This window comes from Zea mays, chromosome 10 (assembly GCF_902167145.1).
Source record: "Zea mays cultivar B73 chromosome 10, Zm-B73-REFERENCE-NAM-5.0, whole genome shotgun sequence".
In the NCBI taxonomy this organism is placed as follows: domain Eukaryota; kingdom Viridiplantae; phylum Streptophyta; class Magnoliopsida; order Poales; family Poaceae; genus Zea; species Zea mays.
Genome location: NC_050105.1, coordinates 92,164,736 through 92,188,236, shown reverse-complemented (window position 1 = coordinate 92,188,236; position 23,501 = coordinate 92,164,736). Strand labels below are relative to the sequence as shown.

Sequence of the window (23,501 nt, the reverse complement as noted above, 5' to 3'; positions counted from 1 at the left end):
GCTGGACAAAAAACTCGAAGCACGATAACTCGGCTCGACTTGGCTTGTTAGTGACTCGGCTTAACTCGGCTCGTTAGTGGCTCGGCTCGACTCGGCTCGTTTGAATTTTGTAACCAGCTGAGCCAGTGTTTTAGCTCGGTTCGTTAATGAGTTGGCTCGAGCTGGCTCGTGAGCTAGACGAGCTAAGTCAACAACCCAATAGCACACACAGCTTAAAAAGCCCAAGAAGAAACCCTAAGACATCTAGATGGACAAATCATTTTCACCCTACAAAACGGTGAGTCAGTGGACCGTGATTCTACGGTCGACGGCCTGCGTTGTGAGTCTTCGACCTTGTGGCTCTTGAGTCCCGAGCCCTAACAAATCATCGTTGAAACAATGTGTGGTGGCAAGTAGCTACTATGTATTCAACATTTTACTTGTTTATTGCAGAACTGTATATTGAATTTCAATTAAAGATGTACTCATTTGATGTTGGTGCTTACATATCAGGTTTAAGAGAATGTACCATTGGATACCTAGAGTGGAGGACAAATAGATTTTGTCTTTGTGTCTATTTTCATGCTAGCTTTAAAATTATCTCTTGGTGACCTTTTTAACTAGAGAGTGGAAATTGATGTGGTTAAGTCCATATATTATGAGCCTATGATGGATTGTTGTATTTGATGTGCAAGTTGATATGTGGGCATGTCACATGTGGCTGCATACTCGTATTGCATATTAATATTTTGGATTGATAGAGTGCTTCCTAGATTAGCCTAGATTAGATATGGAGATATGGAATGGAAGTATTAAACTATGTATTATGGAAGTGGTTTAAATATTTATTTTCTTATTTTACAATATATGCTATTGTTATATACATGTTTATACACTTCTATGCTTGTATATTCATGAATTCGTGTTTTTTTGTTAGTATGGCTCACGAGCTTATCGAGCCAGCTCGAGCTGGCTAACGTGTCGAGTCGAGCTAGACATTTAGCTCGTTATTATAATGAGTCGAGCCGAGCTGGCTCGTTACACTAACAAGCTAGAACGAGACGAACCAAAACGAGCCGAGCTGGCTCATTATCCAGCCCTATATGGGAGAATATGTTATTTGCAGGTAGTTAAGGCGATCTTTTCGGTAGAGGCACAGAAGGAAGAAGCGAAAATGGTTGCGCATATTATGATCGAGGTTGTTAGGTCTTTTTTGGGATCGGAGCCGCCGGTTTTATTACTGGTTTCGATGTAAAATCATAATCAAATCTGTTTATACTGATTCCAACCATTCCCCCTCACTTTTCCCCTATTCGTACTTTTATTCATTTTTAAATATATCCCCATCTTTCATTTCTCCCTCTCTTTCTCATCCTCTCAATCCATTCTCCCTATCAGGCCCACCCTTTACACTTTATGTGAAATATTTTACTTTTATATATCAGTTTTTGGAGTTTTAAAATTTATAGAATATTTATAATATCATACTACACATTGTTATCTGGTACTTAAAATTGAAAACAATTAATTCTACATTTAATTTTACTGATTAATGAAGTGGGGGAGATTAGAGCTCCCCCTCTCCACACGGTGAAATCCCTCACACACCCAAATGAGGGGGAGGGAGGGAGTTAGGTTGCAACAAGGAGGGGAGGAGTCATACACGCCGTTTTGTTAGGGGAGGAAGAAGGGGGCTCCGTTGGAGCCGGTCTTAGGAGGATCACGTGCATTTTAGTCTGACATGGGTCACGTGCGTGGGGTGTATATGCCTGGTAAGAGGGCGCACGGGGGGCTGGTCTGATGGTTCGGGTGAAGCTCCACAATAGGTGACAAATCTCTACTACTACTTAAGACTATAGTGTAGGCGTTCACGGTGCACGGTTCTGCCCTCTCCCCCCACACCCCCGACATCCTCCCCCTCTGCTTCGCTCCCCATCGCGCCCTCCTCACCCTCCTAGCTGCGATCCCCATCACCCGCAATCCCTGGATGGGACGCGCCGGCGCCAGAGCTGCCGGGGGCGGAGCTGGCGGCCATCTTCCGGTTGATGGCGGACCTCCTCGGCGACCCGGCGTGGCCGCAGCTCCACCCGCGACCCTACACCGACACGCCTTTGCCGGGCCTGCAGTGCGAGCTCGCGCCCGACGACGCACGCGTGCTCCACACCACCCGCCTCCACCTGGCCCCCGACGTCACCACCCCGCCCTGCAGGCCCGGGGCCAGGCTCGACCCCGCCTCGCTGCGCGGCCTGCCGCACCTCCGGATGCTCTCCGTCTTCGTCTGCTTCGACGTCGACCGCGCTGTTCACGTCGTCGTCCTCGCTCGAGCAGATTGTGCTCAAGTCCAACCCCGGCCTCACCGGCCCCATACCGGCGACGTTGGTTCTTATTTTGGTAAATATTGTGTTATACACACTGATGGTTACCAATTGAGTGATAAATATTGTGTTATCTGAATAATATGCAGAAAGGGGCTTGACTATGAGGTTAGGGAAGAATGACAGCTACTGCTATACTAGCAGTGCATGTTTTACTCTGCAGGTATCCAGAGTAGTGTTTGAATCAGCGCAATCGGTCAGTTTTGACTACTACTACTACTCTGCCATTTACTAGAGCTTCTTATTGTATACAGTGAATGGTTCTTATTTTGGTAGCAAGACTGTAATTTGAGAAAGCTTATAAAGAAGCAGTAAGACATGCCTTTGGTTGATTATTCTTTGTGTTTGTAAGTTCGCTATCAAGATGGTTCTTTGCATTTGTTCATACATGCTTTTAGTTGATTCAGGTTTGGCTATCACATGTCTGAAGTTGTAAGCCTGTAACTCATATTTTTCTCAAACAACCTTTTCCAATCCTAGGCTGCCGAGCAAGGAGAAGAAGCGTTCTAGGCAAAAGTGTTCCAATTGGATTAATTCTGGACTAGAAAGAGCGAAAGAGTCGGATGCACTAAATCTAGGCCTGAAACAGTTCTTGTTGGTTACATTTGGCACCATTGTTGGTAAGACGGTACCACCCACAGTTTTATTGAGAAAGGCTTTTTAAGATGGTTGTTGTTGTACAAATTGGAAAATAAAACTACATTGACTTAATTTTCCTTTTCTTCTTGTGCTTCAGGAAGCTTGATTACGTTGATGGAGTTAGTCCCACCAATGTCACTGTACCGCATAATCTATGAGCTCTCTCCACCTTCATCATTGGGACTTTTCTCAAACTTCTTCGATATACACTTGGGAGACTTGAGTGATCCTGAAACCATAAGAGCTCATATTTGTGTATGTTCTATAAAGGATAGATATTATAAATATTGTGAATATAGAAACATAGTAACACAGGGGCAACTAACTATTTTATTGAATCATGGTTCGTTCTTGTTCACCCATCTCATACATTATTCCATTTGTTTCTTATATTAGTTGCATGTTTACCAAAAAATGAAGAATCGATCCAGCAAAAAACTAACCATGGTTCTTTTTTCCTTTTGTTTGCCCTCGTGCAGTTGGACTACCATCAGCATGCTCAAGCTCACCAAGGAGGCCAGCAGGCGGCAACATCCTGGTTTCTTCTTGTTCACCCGTTTCATGCATCACTATTTTTATTTCTTATCTCAGTTGTATGCTTACCAAAAAAAAAGAAGAATCGATTCAACAGTGAACTAACCATGGTTGTTCTTTTTTCCTACTTTTCACGCTCGCGCAGTTCGACTACCTCATCCCACCGATGGGGATGGACAAGTGCAGCGCGAATGGATAAGTGTAGCGCGAACAGCGTGGACAGCGACAACGTACACAAGGCGGGCATGGTGATGAACGGGTTGCCCATCAGTGTGTACGCATCGGAGACGTTGGGGTGTGCGACGACAATGTCCACAGACGATTGATGAGCAAGATGCTCGGGCGCATTGGGGATTCATAGCTGATCAGGTTCGGCACATACACATGCGGCGCGTGCACCATGTCGTGCATGCTCAAGTGGGACATGGCCACTATCATGGAGTACAAGGGTCTGCCCATGCAGCAGGCCGTCGACTACTTGAAAGGGAAATGTGCCCTTGGGCCATTTCTAAGGATTTTGGTGATTAAGTGTCCAACACAAATGCCTTAAGTATTAATAAGTGTCAAATGGAGGATGAAGTGAAAATCAACACAAAGGTATGATTCTAGACTTAGTACATTGGTTTTTGTACTAACATATTTGTCTAAGTGCTAGAATCAGAGAAAACACAAAAGGATAAAGACTTGGCTGGAGCTGCCAAGACTCTGCGCAGTCTGGGTGCACCGGACTGTCCGGTGGTGCACCGGACAGTGTTCGTTGCGTCAGGCTGGCGTCTGGTTAACTGGCCGCTCTCGGGAATTCGCCGGCGGCGTACGGCTAAAATTTACCTGACTGTCCGGTGGTGCACCGGATTGTCCGGTGAGCCAACGGTCGGCCGCGCAATCCGCGCGTGACGCGTGGCCGAGCCAACGGTTTGATGGGGGCACCGGACAGTCCGGTGCGCCAATAGCTTCAAATCTTCAACGGTCGGCTACGCCAATTTAGGAAAGCAATCTGCACCGGACGCTGTACAGTGCCTGTCCGGTGGCACACCGGACTGTCCGGTGCGCCACCCGACAGAAGGCAAGAATTGCCTTCCTGGATTGCTCTCAACGGCTCCTAGCTGCCTTGGGGCTATAAAAGGGACCCCTAGGCGCATGGAGGAGTACACCAAGCATACTCTGAACATTCTAAGACTCCCGCACTCCATCTTTGCACACTCGATTGACATTCTTAGTGATTTGAGCTCCGTTCCAGTGGTGAACTTGTTGTGTGTCATTTGAGCTCAAGTCTTGGCTTGTGTGTGTGCGTGTTGCTGGGATTTGTGTGTGTTGCTTTTCCCTCCCTTACACCCATGTTTCTTTGTGACCATCATTTGTAAGGGCGAGAGGCTCCAAAGTGTGGAGATTCCTCGCAAACGGGATATAGTGAAAGAAAGAAAAACACCATGGTATTCAAGTGGATCTTTGGATCACTTGAAAGGGGTTGAGTGCAACCCTCGTCCATTGGGACGCCACAACATGGAGTAGGCAAGTGTTGTACTTGACCGAACCACGGGATAAACCATCGTGTCTCTTGTGCTTGTTCTCACTGTGACTATTGTGTTTCACAAGAGCTCGGTCCTTAGCCACTTGATTTCATTGTGCTAACACTTAATCAAGTTTTGTGGCTTTAAGTCTTAAGTTTTTACAGGATCACCTATTCACCCCGGCCCCCCCTCTAGGTGCTCTCAATTGGTATCAAAGTCGTTCTCTTCACAAAAGGGACTAATCGCCCGAAGGGATGGATCCGAAGGGAAAGGGGATGGTGATCAACGACAAGGAGAAGGAGTCCTTCATCAATGAGCCAAAAGACGACAAGCCCATTGACTCGGGCTCAAGTCATAAGGAGAAGGATGGGAAGAAGAAGTGGCGCATCAAGAAGATAGTCTACTACGCAGCGACGAGTCCTCTTCTTCCAAAAAGGACGACGACGACGAGAAAAAGAAAACGGTCAACTCAAACTTTTCTTTTGATTGTTCTCGTATTCCGCAAAATTCCAATGCTCATTTGCTTTCCATTCCTCTTGGTAAACCTCCACACTTTTGATGGAGAGGACTACGGATTTTGGAGTCACAAAATGCGTAGCCACTTGTTCTCTCTTCATCCAAGTATATGGGAGATAGTAGAAAATGGAATGCAATTTGATAGTATGGATAATCCCATGTTTATCAATGAACAAATTCACAAAAAAGCACAAGCTACCACTGTTCTTTTAGCATCCTTGTGCAGGGAAGAGTATCATAAGGTGGGCGGCTTGGATAATGCCAAGCAAATTTGGGACACCCTCAAGATCTCACATGAGGGGAACGACGCCACCATGATCACCAAGATGGAGTTGGTGGAAGGCGAACTAGGAAGGTTCGCAATGATCAGGGGGGAGGAGCCAACTCAAGCGTACAACAGGCTCAAGACCCTGGTCAACAAAATCAGGAGCTATGGAAGCACGAGATGGACGGACCACGACGTCGTCCGGCTTATGCTAAGGTCCTTCACTGTCCTTGATCCTCATCTTGTTAACTCTATCCGTGAAAATCCTAGGTACACCAAGATGACGCCCGAGGAAATACTCGGAAAATTTGTAAGCGGGCGAATGATGATCAAGGAGGCAAGATGAAAGTCGCCTAGAGGGGGGTGAATAGGGCGAAACTGAAATTCTCAAAAATAATCACAACTACAAGCCGGGTTAGGGTTAGAAATATAATAGAGTCCGCGAGAGAGGGTGCAAAACAAATCGCAAGCGAATAATGAAGTGAGACACGCGGATTTGTTTTACCGAGGTTCGGTTCTCTCAAACCTACTCCCCGTTGAGGAGGCCACAAAGGCCGGGTCTCTTTCAACCCTTACCCTCTCTCAAACGATCCCTCGGACCGAGTGAGCTTTCTCTTCTCAATCACTTGGAACACAAAGTTCCCACAAGGACCACCACAAGATTGGTGTCTCTTGCCTCAATTACAAGTGAGTATGATCGCAATGAAGAATCAAAGAAAGAAGAAAGCAATCCAAGCGCAAGAGCTCGAAAGAACACAAGCAAATCTTCTCTCACTAGTCACTAGGGCGTTGTGTGGAGTTTGGAGAGGATTTGATCACTTTGGTGTGTCTAGAATTGAATGCTAGAGCTCTTGTAAGTAGTTGAGAAGTGGAAAACTTGGATGACTTGAATGTGAGGTGGTTGGGGGTATTTATAGCCCCAACCACCAAACTAGCCGTTTGGTGGAGGCTGTCTGTTCGATGGCACACCGGACAGTCCGGTGCGACAGCCACGTCACCAAAGCCGTTGGGTTCCGACCGTTGGAGCTCTGACTTCTGGGCCCGCCTGGATGTCCGGTGGCGCACCGGACATGTACTGTAGAGTGTCCGGTGCGCCAGCATGGGCGTGCCTGACTTCTGCGCGTGCTGGCGCGCATTTAATGCGCCGCAGGTAGCCGTTGGCGCCAGAAGTAGTCGTTGCCCCGCTGTTACACCGGACAGTCCGGTGAATTATAGCGGAGCAGCCGAAGTGAATTTCCAAGGCTGACGAGTTCCTGAGGCCGCTCTTCCTTGGAGCACCGGACATGTCCGGTGTACACCGGACAGTCCGGTGAATTATAGCAGAGTTGCCTCTGGAATTTCCTGAAGGCGACGAGTTTGAAGTTGGAGTCCTCTGGTGCACCGGATAGTCCGGTGCGCCAGACCAGAGGTGCCTTCGGTTGGCCCTTTGCTCTTTCGTTGAACCCAATACTTGGTCTTTTTATTGGCTAAGTGTGAACCTTTGGCACCTGTAAAACTTATACACTAGGGCAAACTAGTTAGTCCAATTATTTGTGTTGGGCAATTCAACCACCAAAATTATTTAGGGACTAGGTGTACGCCTAATTCCCTTTCACAAGATATGTTGATGAGGCGTTGAATGGCCCAATCCCAATCCACAAGCCTCAAACCGTTGCTCTCAAAGCAACAAACAGCAGGGAGGGGCTACCTAGCAAGGTGGCACAAGTTGAGGCGGTCGGGCTAAATGAGGATGAAATGGCCCTCATCTCATCAAGCGCTTCAAGACGGCGCTCAAAGGTCGCAAGGAGCATCCCAACAAGAGCAAGACGAAGGGAAAGCGCTCCTGCTTCAAGTGTGGTAAGATTGGTCACTTTATTGCTAACTGTCCCAATAATGATAGTGACCAGGAACAAGGAAAGAATGGGAAGAGAGAGAACAAGAAGGTTTACAAGAAGGCTAAGGGCGAGGCACACCTTGGAAAAGAATGGGACTCGGATTGTTCTTCGTCTGACTCCGACGACGAAGGACTCGCCGCCACGGCCTTCAACAAATCGTCTCTCTTCCCCAACGAGCGTCACACCTGCCTCATGGCAAAGGAGAAGAAGGTAAGTACTCGAAGTACTATTACGTATGCTTCTTCAAGTGATGATGAGTCTAGTGATGATGAAGTAGACTACGCAAGCTTATTCAAAGGTTTAGATAGAACTAAAATTGATAAGATCAATGAATTAATTGATGCTTTGAATGAGAAGAATAGATTGTTAGAGAAGCAAGAGGATCTTTTATATGAAGAGCATGATAAATTTGTAAGTGCGCAAAATTCTCTTGCTTTAGAAGTTAAAAGAAATGAAATGCTTTCATGTGAATTATCTACATGCCATGAATCTATTTCTAGCTTAAAGAGTATTAATGATGACTTGAATACTAAGTTAGAAATAGCTAATAAATCAAGCTCTTGTGTAGAACATGTTATGATTTGCAATAGGTGTAAGGATGTCAATGTTTATGCTTGTAGTGAACACTTAATTTCCATTTCCAAATTAAATGATGAAGTGGCTAGTCTTAATGCCCAACTTAAGACTAGCAAGAATGACCTTGATAAACTAAAATTTGCAAGGGATGCCTACACTATTGGTAGACATCCCTCAATTAAGGATGGGCTTGGCTTTAAGAGGGAAGCCAAGAACTTAACAAGTCAAGGGGCTCCCATTTTCAACAAGGAAAAAGGGAAGGCTCCTATGACTAGTAATAGTCAAAAGAATCATGCATTTATTTATGATAGAAAATTTTCTAGAAATGCTTATCATAATAGGAGTTGTAATGCTTATGCTTCAAATACCATGATTGCTTCGAGTTCTTCCTTTGTGCATGGTAGAGATATGCCTAAGAAGAATATTATTCATCATAGGAGAAACTTTGTGTCTCATGCTCCTAGGAAAGTGTGTAATGGATCTACCACTGTCTTTCATGCTTGCAATGCTAAATTTGTTCTCTCATGCATAAATGAAAAGGTGATTGCTAAAAATGTGGGGGCCAAATGCAAGGGAGACAAGACTTGCATTTGGGTCCCTAAGGCTATTGTAACTAACCTTGTAGGACCCAACAAGAGTTGGGTACCTAAAACCCAAGCCTAATTTGCCTTGCAGGTTTATGCATCCCGGGGCTCAAGCTGGATTATCGACAGCGGATGCACAAACCACATGACGGGGGAGAAGAAGATGTTCACCTCCTACGTCAAGAACAAAGATTCCCAAGATTCAATCATATTCGGTGGCGGGAATCAAGGCAAGGTTAAAGGACTAGGAAAGATAGCTATTTCATCCGAGCATTCCATATCAAATGTGTTTTTGGTTGAATCGCTCGGGTATAACTTGTTGTCTGTTAGTCAATTATGTAATATGGGGTATAATTGCTTATTTACAAATGTAGATGTGTCTGTCTTTAGAAGGAGTGATGGTTCACTAGCTTTTAAGGGTGTACTAGACGACAAACTTTATTTAGTTGATTTTTCGAAGGAAGAGGCCGGTCTAGATGCACGCTTAATTGCTAAGACTAGCATGGGCTGGTTGTGGCATCGCCGTCTAGCACATGTTGGGATGAAGAACCTTCATAAGCTTCTAAAGGGGGAACATGTGTTAGGTCTAACAAATGTAACTTTCGAAAAAGATAGACCTTGTGCAGCTTGTCAAGCGGGTAAACAAGTGGGAAATGCCTATCACAGCAAGAACGTGATGACCACATCAAGACCCCTGGAGCTGCTGCATATGGACCTCTTCGGACCCGTCGTCTACCTCAACATCGGGGGAAGTAAGTATGGTCTTGTTATAGTTGATGATTTTTCCCGCTTCACTTGGGTATTCTTTTTGCAGGATAAATCTGAAACCCAAGGGACCCTCAAGCGCTTCCTAAGGAGAGCTCAAAATGAATTTGAGCTCAAGGTGAAGAAGATAAGGAGCGACAATGGGTCCGAGTTCAAGAATCTTCAAGTGGAGGAGTACCTTGAGGAGGAAGGAATCAAGCACGAGTTCTCCGCTCCCTACACACCACAGCAAAACGGTGTGGTAGAGAGGAAGAACAGGACGCTCATAGACATGGCGAGAACGATGCTTGGAGAGTTCAAGACGCCCGAGCGGTTTTGGTCGGAAGCCGTGAACACGGCTTGCCACGCCATAAACCGGGTCTACCTTCATCATCTCCTCAAGAAGACGTCGTACGAACTCCTAACCGGTAACAAACCCAACGTTTCATATTTTCATGTATTTGGGAGTAAATGCTACATTCTAGTGAAGAAAGGTAGGAATTCTAAATTTGCTCCCAAAGCTGTAGAAGGGTTTTTGTTAGGTTATGACTCAAATACAAAGGCGTATAGAGTCTTCAACAAATCATCGGGTTTGGTTGAAGTCTCTAGCGACGTTGTATTTGATGAGACTGATGGCTCTCCAAGAGAGCAAGTTGATCTTAATGATGTAGATGAATATGATGTTCCAACGGACGCAATTCGCACCATGGCGATTGGAGATGTGCGACCACAGGAACACCAAGAGCAAGATCAACCTTCTTCCTCAACAATGGTGCACCCCCAACTCAAGACGATGAACAGGTTCATCAAGAAGAGGCGTGTGATCAAGGGGGAGCACAAGATGATCATGTTATGGAGGAAGAAGCACCACAGGCCCCTCCAACTCAAGTTCGAGCGACGATTCAAAGGAATCATCCCGTCGACCAGATTTTGGGTGATATAAGCAAAGGAGTAACTACTCGCTCTGGATTAGTTAATTTTTGTGAGCATTACTCTTTTGTCTCTTCTATTGAGCCTTTCAGGGTAGAAGAGGCCTTGCTAGATCCAGACTGGGTGTTGGCCATGCAGGAAGAGCTTAATAACTTCAAGCGAAATGAAGTTTGGACACTGGTGCCACGTCCCAAGCAAAACATTGTGGGAACCAAGTGGGTGTTCCGCAACAAACAGGATGAGCATGGGGTGGTGACAAGGAACAAGGCGAGACTTGTGGCAAAAGGTTATGCCCAAGTCGTAGGTTTGGACTTTGAGGAGACTTTTGCTCCTGTGGCTAGGCTAGAGTCTATTCGTATTTTGTTAGCCTATGCCGCTCACCATTCTTTCAGGTTGTTCCAAATGGATGTGAAGAGCGCTTTCCTCAATGGGCCAATCAAGGAGGAGGTGTACGTAGAGCAACCCCCTGGCTTTGAGGATGAACGGTACCCCGACCATGTGTGTAAGCTCTCTAAGGCGCTCTATGGACTTAAGCAAGCCCCAAGAGCATGGTATGAATGCTTTAGAGACTTTCTAATTGCTAATGCTTTCAAGGTTGGGAAAGCCGATCCAACTTTATTCACTAAGACTTGTGATGGTGACTTATTTGTGTGCCAAATTTATGTCGATGACATAATATTTGGTTCTACTAACCAAAAGTCTTGTGAAGAGTTTAGTAGGGTGATGATTCACAAATTTGAGATGTCGATGATGGGCGAGTAGAACTACTTCCTTGGGTTCCAAGTGAAGCAACTCAAGGACGGCACCTTCATCTCCCAAACAAAGTACACACAAGATTTGATCAAGCGGTTTGGGATGAAGGACGCCAAGCCCGCAAAAACTCCAATGGGAACCGACGGACACGTCGACCTCAACAAAGGAGGTAAGTCTGTTGATCAAAAGGCATACCGGTCTATGATAGGTTCTTTGCTTTACTTATGTGCTAGTAGACCGGATATTATGCTAAGTGTATGCATGTGTGCTAGATTTCAATCCGATCCAAGGGAGTGCCACCTTGTGGCCGTTAAGCGAATTCTTAGATATTTAGTTGCTACACCTTGCTTCGGGATCTGGTATCCAAAGGGGTCTACCTTTGACTTGATTGGATATTCAGACTCCAATTATGCTGGATGCAAGGTTGATAGGAAGAGTACATCAGGGACGTGCCTGTGATACCCGGTTTGCAAAGAAGAGAAGTTGGGGGTTGTTCTTTTTGTTTTTTTTCCTCATCCGGTTGTTGTTTTGGGGATTTGGGATTTTGTGGAAAACATTCACAACTAGGGCAGTAGAATTTATTTGGTTTGACGCTTGCGTTGCGGTCGGGAGCTGTCGCGTGGGTTAGTTGGGCCGCAATTGGAGTTTCGGCCCATTAACCCTCCCAAACCCTAGCCGCCTCTCTCCTAACCCCTCCCCCCCATGTGCAGCCGCCCCCCCCCCACTTCTCCTCCTCCCCTTGGCCGCCGCCCCCCTGCCCATCTCTTCCTCTCTCAATTTTTGCAGCCACCAAACCCTAGCCGCCCCCCCCCCCCCAATCCCCTCCTCCCAAGGTGCCAATCCTTGCCGCTCTGATCATCGTCGTCGTGGTGCGAGTCTTCAATCGTTTTGGTGGAGGGAAGAAGGAAGGAAAGGGGGAGAATCCAAGGTGATTTTTGTGTTCATTCCTTGTTCATTTGCGCTGCAATTTAATTGATTAGAGGTTGCGTTTGCGATTGGGTAGAGGGGGTTGTCCAGAATTTTAGGTGGTGGGTGAACAGCAGTAGTCTAGCAGTTTCTGTGTTTTTTCGTGAGGAATTAAGGGAAATCAGTTTGGGGATCATGTAGAACTTTACCTTACCTTTCCAACGAGTATTTATGCGCTCAATTTAGAGTTATAAATTGAAAGTTATCACCGTTTGAATCCGGGTATGTGGCTGTCCAGAATTTTAGGTGGTGGGTGAACAGCAGTAGTCTAGCCGTTTCTGTGTTTTTTCGTGAGGAATTAAGGGAAATCAGTTTGGGGATCATGTAGAACTTTACCTTACCTTTCCAACGAGTATTTATGCGCTCAATTTAGAGTTATAAATTGAAAGTTATCACCGTTTGAATCCGGGTATGTGGCTGTCCAAAAAAAACAGATTTTCAGGGGGATGAACAACAGCAGTATTAGCAGTTTCTGGGAACTTTTCGGGAGTAATTAGTGTTAATCAGTATGAGAATCATATAGGGCTTTATGTTATCTTTCCAACAAGTACTTATGCGCTCGATTCGGAGTTATAATTCAGGAGATATCGTTGTTTGAATCCGGTTATGTTGCTGTCCAATAAAACAGATTTTTCAGGTGGGTGAACAGCAGTGGTATTAGCAGTTTCTGGGAATTTTTCGTGGGTAATTAGTGTTAACCAGTATGATAATCATGTAGGGATTTGTCTTATCTTTCCAATGAGTACTTATGCGATTGATTTGGAATTATATTTTAAAAGATATCGCTGTTTGAATCTGGGTATGTCGCTGTCCAAAAGACAAAGAAAAACAGATTACAGGGTTCATCTTGTGGACTGTTTTGGGCTAATTAGATATTGGAATTTAATTATAAATTGTATACAAAACTTGTGGGGAATTTTATGTAGATGCCTCTGGAGTTTTTGTTTGTTACCACTGCTGTCATAATTTTAAAGTTATGAAATTATTAAGCAGCGTCGCTGCAGTTTGGTGGGTGTAGGGAGAGATGTAACCCGCGGCGGGGTTTGAGTTTGTGCGTAGGTGCGGCGTCGCTTATGAGCCTGATTATGTGAAATTGGTGTACTAAGTTGGGTGTCAAAAACAGGTGGTGGACTTCCGGATCGTACTTAGGGATTTGCCCGAACTTCCGGTAAAGGCAAGTAAATACAGTGGTGGTTGCTACCGTTTGGTTTGCATCCTATTCCCTGTCATTGAGTATGCATAAGTTTTAATTATGTTAATCATTGAATTCTATGATGAAGTTTATTTGTTTGGAAGTATTAATTCTCAATTGTCTAATATTGTGGATGATCATAATTTGGTAATGATATATGTGGTTGATTCCCATCTGGATGAAGTTGAAGTGTCTTTTGAATCATGTTATATGAAGTGTTGTAGGCATGACATGCACATCGCATCATCCATCTTGCATTTTGAAGTTATGTCGTGATCTTATGGTCCGACCGTACCGGTACATTTTTAGCATCGTACGTTGCCCGAGGAGGGTACGATGCGGCTTCATATCCTTAGAGGTATGAAGGCAGAAGTCATCCTTGCATTTGCAGACATTTGCACTCATGAGGAATATATAAAGTGTGACATTACTATGTTACTATTGTGGTTTCTACCTGCAAGGTGTGGTAACTAGGTGCGTTGTACGTTGTATACGTGTTGCACCTTCGTAATAGGAAGGTTGTGGAATCAAGTGGTGGTAAAACAATGTTCTTATGTGGTTAAACTGTTTGATATTATTTTACTTGCTGAGATGTGTCATCTCACTCTTGCATTACTCAATGCAGGTACTTGATACATGTTGGGAATGAGGGGAGTAGCAGCACGTCCACTTTCACTCTCACAATAACGCTGCCCAGGCGCAGCCATGATTTAATTAGAAACTTATTGTCAAAGGAAGTTTGTTTATTTTTTTTATATGGTCGTGCGCACTGGTTAATTCAGTTCAGGTCGTATGTTTATCTTTCCTTGCTAGTCGATTAATAATACTTAGTATGTTTTAGTTATGATATATGTTTATACTATGTTGCCCCCTCTTTTATGCTATCTTGCAAAGGGGATGCTGCCGAAATTTTATATATGGACGTCGGAAGTGTAGTACAGTAGCATTCCGGGTTGTTTGTGGAACCTGGAGTGTTACAGTTGGTATCAGAGGATAGGCTTTAGATTCTACGCAATTTGAAGATAAATTTGACACACTTGCACATATAGGAAGGGTATGGGTTCATATATCTTTCATATTAGTATTTTATTGTATAAATGACTAGAATTTCCTTACTCCAAACCCCTTTATGGTTTGATGAGGTATGTCGTTAGCGACGTAATGCTTGATATGAAATGTTACTTCTATTTAATATTGGTTTCTGGATGTGGTTGTTATTGAAATTATTATGCGAGTGAAGCTACTAATGTACTTGTTTTATATACATATCGTCATGATGTTTTTTGGATGCAATGTTTACTAATCTCTGAGCTATTACCATCATATATTTCTATATGCTTGACTGTGGATGTTTTTTTCCCCAAAAGGATTCTTGGGTTCTAGTACTTGTAGGACCGATTGTTTATTGAGCTTGTGTATAGAGGATCTAATCCGACTTGGTGTAGTGTGAAAACACTATACAATGAAGTTTTATGGTGTTGTTGAGTTTGATTGACTGTTGGGTTACAACCCAACTTATCAATGTGATATTTCCATGGGTGCAGTGCTTTACACCTCACCTTTTTTTTGGCTAGTGTGGCTACTTGTCAACTTGATCTTAGAGTACAATAGGTTTGTCTCCATAGAGCAAAGGCAATGTTGTACTGTCTATGAAATCTTGAGACTAGAAGAACTCAAGTGAATTTGCAAGATGACGTGGATAGATAAGTTCAACCATGTTTACATGATAGGTTTTCTTATTGTGTGCAACCTTATCCTTAATAATAAATAGGGTGATTTCAAGTGGATTTTATGTCTATATTATAGTTGAAGAGGCATGCATGTCTTCCTTCTATGGTTTGTTTCTATAGCCAAAAAGGTTATGCATAATTTTTATTTGTTGGAGGCTAGTCATGCGGACGATATGGACAACCCGTTTTATATTGTTTTTAATCGCCGATGATACATGGTAGTTTTTTTTATATGATCAGTTCTCTATGCATGCTTGTGGAATTATTATTTGGACCGCTTTATCTTAAACAAAGTCAATGTTTAACTGGAAGTTGCTTATGTTTGTTAGTCATCTATCTCTATAATGATGTGGTTGTTGCATTAGATGGAGATTTTTATTATATGAATGATGGTTTGATAGATCATGTATGTCTACTACTTTGGATTCATCCTATGACATCACTAGGTACAAATTGTTCAAGTGCAATAATAGGAGGTATTGTTGTATGTGAGGTTAATCAAAGTAGTTGGGTTAGGTGGATTATCTTATTGAAGTCCAATTACTCCTGTTGAGCATAGTATCGTGTTATTATTTTAGTGTTGAAAGTAATATTTATGAAGCTTTTGTATGAGTCTGTGTCAAGAAGTACATTAATTTTTCTTGTTGTTATCCCTCCATTGCTTTATGAGTATTGCAAATTTTATCTCTTTTGAGAGGGGGAAAAGATGTTATATGACATGAGCACCATTTGCTTCACATCAACAGAATAGTTTTGGAGATTTCTAGTAGTTGGATTCTAGTGTAATAACAACCATGTTTTATAGTGCTGGAGACGGGTATGTCAGGTGTTTCATACATTGTCGATACATGGATGTTTGACCTTAGTGGCATTAACAAATGAGGTTGTTGAATTCATTGATTGTTGTGCTTAGTGTTCTAACCTATTTGGTAGAGTGTTATTTAAAGACTTTGTGGAGTTGCATCCCAGTTTGGTAGTGGAAAATCCTAGTGTTGATGGCACCTGCCAATGACTTGGGTTTTGATTTTATCTTGTTTTTTTTTATTGTTGATAATGTGTTGTTTGGTTTCGGGAGGCATTTTAAATTAGTTGGAGGCTGAATCAGGCTTCACTTATCTAGAATGTTTTGTAGTATGTTTCTGCATCTTTCCATAGGATGCTTAATCACCATGTTTGGTCTAAACATTTGAGAGATATGGGTTTCTTAAAATATCTTTGTTGGTGTCTCTAGCAGAGTGGGTCTTTAATTTTGTACGGAAGGGTAGACATTGAAGACAGTATAATTTGGTCTTTGTGGATTATGAAAGTTTTAGTAATTTCATGATCTTTTCAAAGAGTATGGGTTTCTAATTCTCATTGCATATAATTGGAGTTAGGTTGCTCTGAAGTGTTGCACTGTTGTGTCTGAACTTTAGGCGTCGTTATTATCACCAATAAATCGACCGCGTTTTGATAGTTGCAGAGCTCAAATTTGCGAATTCTCTTTAAGCAAAACTTGTAGGTCTTTTCAGTACCTTTTTAATGGGTATTTACTTATAACTGTCTGTTAAATAGATTTGGTGAGGTGGTTGCCCGGATATAAGTCGAATCTCTAATGTGCAGTATCTCAGGCTGAGTTTAGCTGTAGGTCATGCAGAGTTGTGGGCTATAAGGATAAATTTGGGTGCAACTTTATTGCAAAAGTCGTGGACAATTTTCAAAACTTTTCCAACGCGGGTTCGTTGTAGTTTAAGTTGAGTATAGCAGGAGTTATAGGTTTTTGAATTTTAGTTGTCCATTGTTTCAATCTTATCAGTTTTGAAACAAAAGAGTTGCATTGTTTTATCGGTTTGGAAACCAATTCCGAGACACTCATTATAATAAAAGTTCTAGGGAATGTTATAATCTTTTCAGTGAGTTTATATTTGCAAAATTTTGTTAGCTGCAGGGAGTTATGATATCATGTATAGAATGTGCTTGGATGAATATGTGGGCAGACATAACATGCTTAAATTGATTCTTGTTTGCATGATGTGAGATTAGGCTTAAATGATTTAAAAAGTTATCATATTACTTCTATACTTATATTTGTTCTAGGTGTCTCGTAATGAAGAACCTAAAGTTATTAGTCTTTCAATGAACGCTTAATCTTAGAAGAGTAATGAACCTGATAAAATCTATTGCTTGCTATTGGGACTGCATGACCAGTTGTAGTTATGCAGCTAGTTCAGTGAAGTAAACCATCTTTTCTGTCGAGATGTTATATATAAAAGTTGTAGCCAACTTCTTTATCTTACTTGTGTAAAAATTTCATGACCATAGGTCTAGTAGTTTGGGAGTTATGATTTTCTCAAGTCCAGTCTTGAAATATGTGCAGATTCTATACAGATTTCGAAGCTGACCTTGTTTGCCCAATTTAAACTTCGAATAACTTATTATAAATTATAAAGAAGTTGTAGTACTTTTTCTTAATCGTTACAACAAATTTTGGATTAATTTTTTTTGGAGATCTATAAGTTAAGTTACAGCTGATTTAAGTGTGATCTCTGAATCTGTCCAAATTTGGACAGCAGAGCCTTTCTCGTGTCTTTTGACCTTAATATGCATTGAATTAACTTGATATGTTTATAAATGAATTATAGACAATTCTACTAGCTTTCTAAAAAGTCTGGGAGCACCTGAATTGGATGATTGAGACTCCAATTATGGATTTTTGAATTGAGTAGTTGAGTTATGTCCAAGTCTGGACAGAATTTACGTTTAGCACTGTTTGACCTTTCTAAGTGTCAAATCTTGTTGTGATGATAATACCAAGGGTATAGTGGACTTTATAAGTTTTCCATAAAGTCCTAGTTTACTAATTTTCGATGCATATTTTGTGAGTTAGGAGCAAAACAATCAACCACTGTGCTGCTATCTAGAAATATGCAAGCATTAAGTTGCTCTCTTGAAGTTGCTCTTGTGTGGCTAAGTTTGGTTTAGCCTATAGGAACATTATATGCCTTGCATTCATATATACATTCCTTGAAGTACTTGCATATGTCAATGATTGATTTGGTGTCAGGAAAGCTTGGTCCAAGGTATATAGGACCGTCTGCTATCTTGGCCGAGTTGGCAGCTGGGCTTAGCACATGTAATTGTCGGAATCTGTGATCAGAGTACACCAAGTATTCCATGTCTTTTTGTTGACGAAGTATTTGCGGAATCCAGACCATCAAATCGAGCTAGAGCCGATTCCTCTGTAGCAAGAGCAGACTCTAGAGTGTCGTCTACTGCGTATCTTAGAATCCTAGGAGCTTGAGGAGCTGATGCGGCAGAAGTACTCGAACTTTTCTTTATGTGTGAGTTTTGTTGATTCATTAACCTTTCTTTTGTTGTTCCGATAGAAGCGTCAGAATTCGAGGTCGAATTCTTTTTAAGAGGGGTAGAGTGTGATACCCGGTTTGCAAAGAAGAGAAGTTGGGGGTTGTTCTTTTTGTTTTTTTCCTCATCCGGTTGTTGTTTTGGGGATTTGGGATTTTGTGGAAAACATTCACAACTAGGGCAGTAGAATTTATTTGGTTTGACGCTTGCGTTGCGGTCGGGAGCTGTCGCGTGGGTTAGTTGGGCCGCAATTGGAGTTTCGGCCCATTAACCCTCCCAAACCCTAGCCGCCTCTCTCCTAACCCCTCCCCCCCATGTGCAGCCGCCCCCCCCCCCCCACTTCTCCTCCTCCCCTTGGCCGCCGCCCCCCTGCCCATCTCTTCCTCTCTCAATTTTTGCAGCCACCAAACCCTAGCCGCCCCCCCCCCCCCCAATCCCCTCCTCCCAAGGTGCCAATCCTTGCCGCTCGGATCATCGTCGTCGTGGTGCGAGTCTTCAATCGTTTTGGTGGAGGGAAGAAGGGAGGAAGGAAAGGGGGAGAATCCAAGGTGATTTTTGTGTTCATTCCTTGTTCATTTGTGCTGCAATTTAATTGATTAGAGGTTGCGTTTGCGATTGGGTAGAGGGGGTTGTCCAGAATTTTAGGTGGTGGGTGAACAGCAGTAGTCTAGCAGTTTCTGTGTTTTTTCGTGAGGAATTAAGGGAAATCAGTTTGGGGATCATGTAGAACTTTACCTTACCTTTCCAACGAGTATTTATACGCTCAATTTGGAGTTATAAATTGAAAGTTATCACCGTTTGAATCCGGGTATGTGGCTGTCCAGAATTTTAGGTGGTGGGTGAACAGCAGTAGTCTAGCAGTTTCTGTGTTTTTTCGTGAGGAATTAAGGGAAATCAGTTTGGGGATCATGTAGAACTTTACCTTACCTTTCCAACGAGTATTTATGCGCTCAATTTGGAGTTATAAATTGAAAGTTATCACCGTTTGAATCCGGGTATGTGGCTGTCCAAAAAAACAGATTTTCAGGGGGATGAACAGCAGCAGTATTAGCAGTTTCTGGGAACTTTTCGGGAGTAATTAGTGTTAATCAGTATTAGAATCATGTAGGGCTTTATGTTATCTTTCCAACAAGTACTTATGCGCTCGATTCAGAGTTATAATTCAGGAGATATCGTTGTTTGAATCCGGTTATGTTGCTGTCCAATAAAACAGATTTTTCAGGTGGGTGAACAGCAGTGGTATTAGCAGTTTCTGGGAATTTTTCGTGGGTAATTAGTGTTAACCAGTATGATAATCATGTAGGGATTTGTCTTATCTTTCCAATGAGTACTTATGCGATTGATTTGGAATTATATTTTAAAAGATATCGCTGTTTGAATCTGGGTATGTCGCTGTCCAAAAGACAAAGAAAAACAGATTACAGGGTTCATCTTGTGGACTGTTTTGGGCTAATTAGATATTGGAATTTAATTATAAATTGTATACAAAACTTGTGGGAATTTTATGTAGATGCCTCTGGAGTTTTTGTTTGTTACCACTGCTGTCATAATTTTAAAGTTATGAAATTATTAAGCAGCGTCGCTGCAGTTTGGTGGGTGTAGGGAGAGATGTAACCCGCGGCGGGGTTTGAGTTTGTGCGTAGGTGCGGCGTCGCTTATGAGCCTGATTATGTGAAATTGGTGTACTAAGTTGGGTGTCAAAAAACAGGTGGTGGACTTCCGGATCGTACTTAGGGATTTGCCCGAACTTCCGGTAAAGGCAAGTAAATACAGTGGTGGTTGCTACCGTTTGGTTTGCATCCTATTCCCTGTCATTGAGTATGCATAAGTTTTAATTATGTTAATCATTGAATTCTATGATGAAGTTTATTTGTTTGGAAGTATTAATTCTCAATTGTCTAATATTGTGGATGATCATAATTTGGTAATGATATATGTGGTTGATTCCCATCTGGATGAAGTTGAAGTGTCTTTTGAATCATGTTATATGAAGTGTTGTAGGCATGACATGCACATCGCATCATCCATCTTGCATTTTGAAGTTATGTCGTGATCTTATGGTCCGACCGTACCGGTACATTTTTAGCATCGTACGTTGCCCGAGGAGGGGTACGATGCGGCTTCATATCCTTAGAGGTATGAAGGCAGAAGTCATCCTTGCATTTGCAGACATTTGCACTCATGAGGAATATATGAAGTGTGACATTACTATGTTACTATTGTGGTTTCTATCTGCGAGGTGTGGTAACTAGGTGCGTTGTACGTTGTATACGTGTTGCACCTTCGTAATAGGAAGGTTGTGGAATCAAGTGGTGGTAAAACAATGTTCTTATGTGGTTAAACTGTTTGATATTATTTTACTTGCTGAGATGTGTCATCTCACTCTTGCATTACTCAATGCAGGTACTTGATACATGTTGGGAATGAGGGGAGTAGCAGCACGTCCACTTTCACTCTCACAATAACGCTGCCCAGGCGCAGCCATGATTTAATTAGAAACTTATTGTCAAAGGAAGTTTGTTTATTTTTTTTATATGGTCGTGCGCACTGGTTAATTCAGTTCAGGTCGTATGTTTATCTTTCCTTGCTAGCCGATTAATAATACTTAGTATGTTTTAGTTATGATATATGTTTATACTCTGTTGCCCCCTCTTTTATGCTATCTTGCAAAGGGGATGCTGCCGAAATTTTATATATGGACGTCGGAAGTGTAGTACAGTAGCATTCCGGGTTGTTTGTGGAACCTGGAGTGTTACAGTGCCAATTCTTAAGAAGGTCCCTGGTGTCTTGGAGTTCTAAGAAACAAACTTCTGTTGCCCTATCCACCGCTGAGGCCGAGTATGTTGCCGCAGGACAATGTTGCACGCAACTACTTTGGATGAGGCAAACCCTCCGGGACTTTGGCTACAATCTGAGCAAAGTCCCACTCCTATGTGACAATGAGAGTGCAATCCGCATGGCGGATAATCCTGTTGAACATAGCCGCACAAAGCACATAGACATCCGGCATCACATTTTGAGAGACCACCAGCAAAAGGGAGATATCGAAGTGTTTTATGTTAGCACCGAGAACCAGCTAGTCGATATCTTTACCAAGCCTTTAGATGAGAAAACCTTTTGCAGGCTGCGTAGTGAGCTAAATGTCTTAGATTCGCGTAACTTGGATTGATTTATAGCATACATGTGTTTATGCCTTTGATCATGTTCTTTTATGCATATTGTTGCTTGTTTATGGTGCTCAAGTTGTACACATGATCCCCGGACCTCACAAGTCCATTTGCAAGTGATGCACTTATTTAGGGGGAGGCATGCTACAACTTGACACTTTGAGACTAACCTTGTGCTTGAGTTTACTTGTTTTAGTCTCAAAAGTGGATTGAAAGGGAAAGGTAGACTTGGACCATGAAAGACTTCCACTGCACTCCGATGAGAGGGTAACTCACTCCAAGTTCATCTCCATGCTCTTATTGCCTTTTTACTCCTAATTGAAAATTTTGGTGAGGCAATGAGGTTAAAGGGCCAAAAATGATCCCGTTTTGGTGCTTAATGCCAAAGGGGGAGAAATTAAGGCCAAAGCAAGAAATGGATCAGCTACCACTTGAGAATTTTGAAAATAGTAGAGTTAGAACTTTTGTTTTGTCAAAATTCTCTTAGTGTCTCTTATTGTCAAAAATTGGTCTCTTGTAGGGAGAATGTTTTATTATGAGAAAAAAGGGGGAGTTCTTGAATCATTTGTCAATTTCTCTTGGAATACCTCTCTTTATGCCTCAACAAGTGTGTTTGACTTAGAGATAGGAAATTGAAGTTGATTTGCAAAAACAAACCAAGTGGTGGCAAAGAATGATCCAAATATGCCAAATTTGAATCAAAACAAATTCTTGTTCTAAATTGCATTGATGTTGCACCTATTTTAGTTGCTTTGTGTTGTGTTGGCATAAATCACCAAAAAGGGGGAGATTGAAAGGGAAATGTGCCCTTGGACCATATCTAAGGATTTTGATGATTAAGTGTCCAACACAAATGCCTTAAGTATTAATAAGTGCCAAATGGAGGATGAAGTGAAAATCAACACAAAGGTATGATTCTAGACTTAGTACATTGGTTTTTGTGTACTAACATATTTGTCTATGTGCTAGAATCAGAGAAAACACAAAAGGAAAAAGACTTGGCTGGAGCTGCTAAGACTCTACGCAGTCTGGGTGCACCGGATTGTCCGGTGGTGCACCGGACAGTGTCCGGTGCGTCAGGCTGGCGTCTGGTCAACTGGCCGCTCTCGGGAATTCATCACCGGCGTACGGCTAAAATTCACCGGACTGTCCGGTGGTGCACCGGACTCTCCGGTGAGCCAACGGTCGGCCGCGCAATCCGCGCGTGACGAGTGGCCGAGCCAACGGTCTGATGGGGATATCGGACTGTCCGGTGTGCACCGGAGAGTGTCCGGTGCGCCAACGGCTCCAAATCTTCAACGGTCGGCTGCACCAATTTAGGAAAGCAATCTGCACCGGACGCTGTACAGTGCCTGTCCGGTGGCACACCGGACTGTCCGGTGCGCCACCCGACAGAAGGCAAGAATTGCCTTCCTGGATTGTTCTCAACGGCTCCTAGCTGCCTTGGGGCTATAAAAGGGACCCCTAGGCGCATGGAGGAGTACACCAAGCATACTCTGAACATTCTAAGACTCCCGCACTCCATCTTTGCACACTCGATTGACATTCTTAGTGATTTGAGCTCCGTTCTAGTGGTGAACTTGTTGTGTGTCATTTGAGCTCAAGTCTTGGCTTGTGTGTGTGCGTATTGTTGGGATTTGTGTGTGTTGCTTTTCCCTCCCTTACACCCGTGTTTCTTTGTGACCATCATTTGTAAGGGCGAGAGGCTCCAAAGTGTGGAGATTCCTCGCAAACGGGATATAGTGAAAGAAAGAAAAACACCATGGTATTCAAGTGGATCTTTGGATCACTTGAAAGGGGTTGAGTGCAACCCTCGTCCATTGGGAC

General features: G+C 42.9%; 1 protein-coding gene across 1 annotated transcript; it reads left to right on the top strand.

Moving 5' to 3' along the window:
- Window positions 1-2,024: 2,024 nt before the first annotated feature.
- LOC103642619 (uncharacterized) lies at window positions 2,025-3,726 on the top strand. Its single transcript, XM_008665850.1, has 3 exons — window positions 2,025-2,358; window positions 2,444-2,517; window positions 3,673-3,726. The coding sequence occupies exons 1-3, from the start codon at window positions 2,025-2,027 to the stop codon at window positions 3,724-3,726; spliced, it is 462 nt and encodes a 153-aa protein (XP_008664072.1).
- Window positions 3,727-23,501: the final 19,775 nt, after the last annotated feature.

Coding starts and splice junctions, on each gene's coding strand:
- LOC103642619 (XM_008665850.1), top strand. CDS start 2,025: ATGGCGGACCTCCTCGGCGACCCGGCGTGGCCGCAGCTCCACCCGCGA. Junction 2,359..2,443: donor GCCCCATACCGGCGACGTTG/GTTCTTATTTTG, acceptor AATAATATGCAG/AAAGGGGCTTGACTATGAGG. Junction 2,518..3,672: donor GTGCATGTTTTACTCTGCAG/GTATCCAGAGTA, acceptor ACGCTCGCGCAG/TTCGACTACCTCATCCCACC.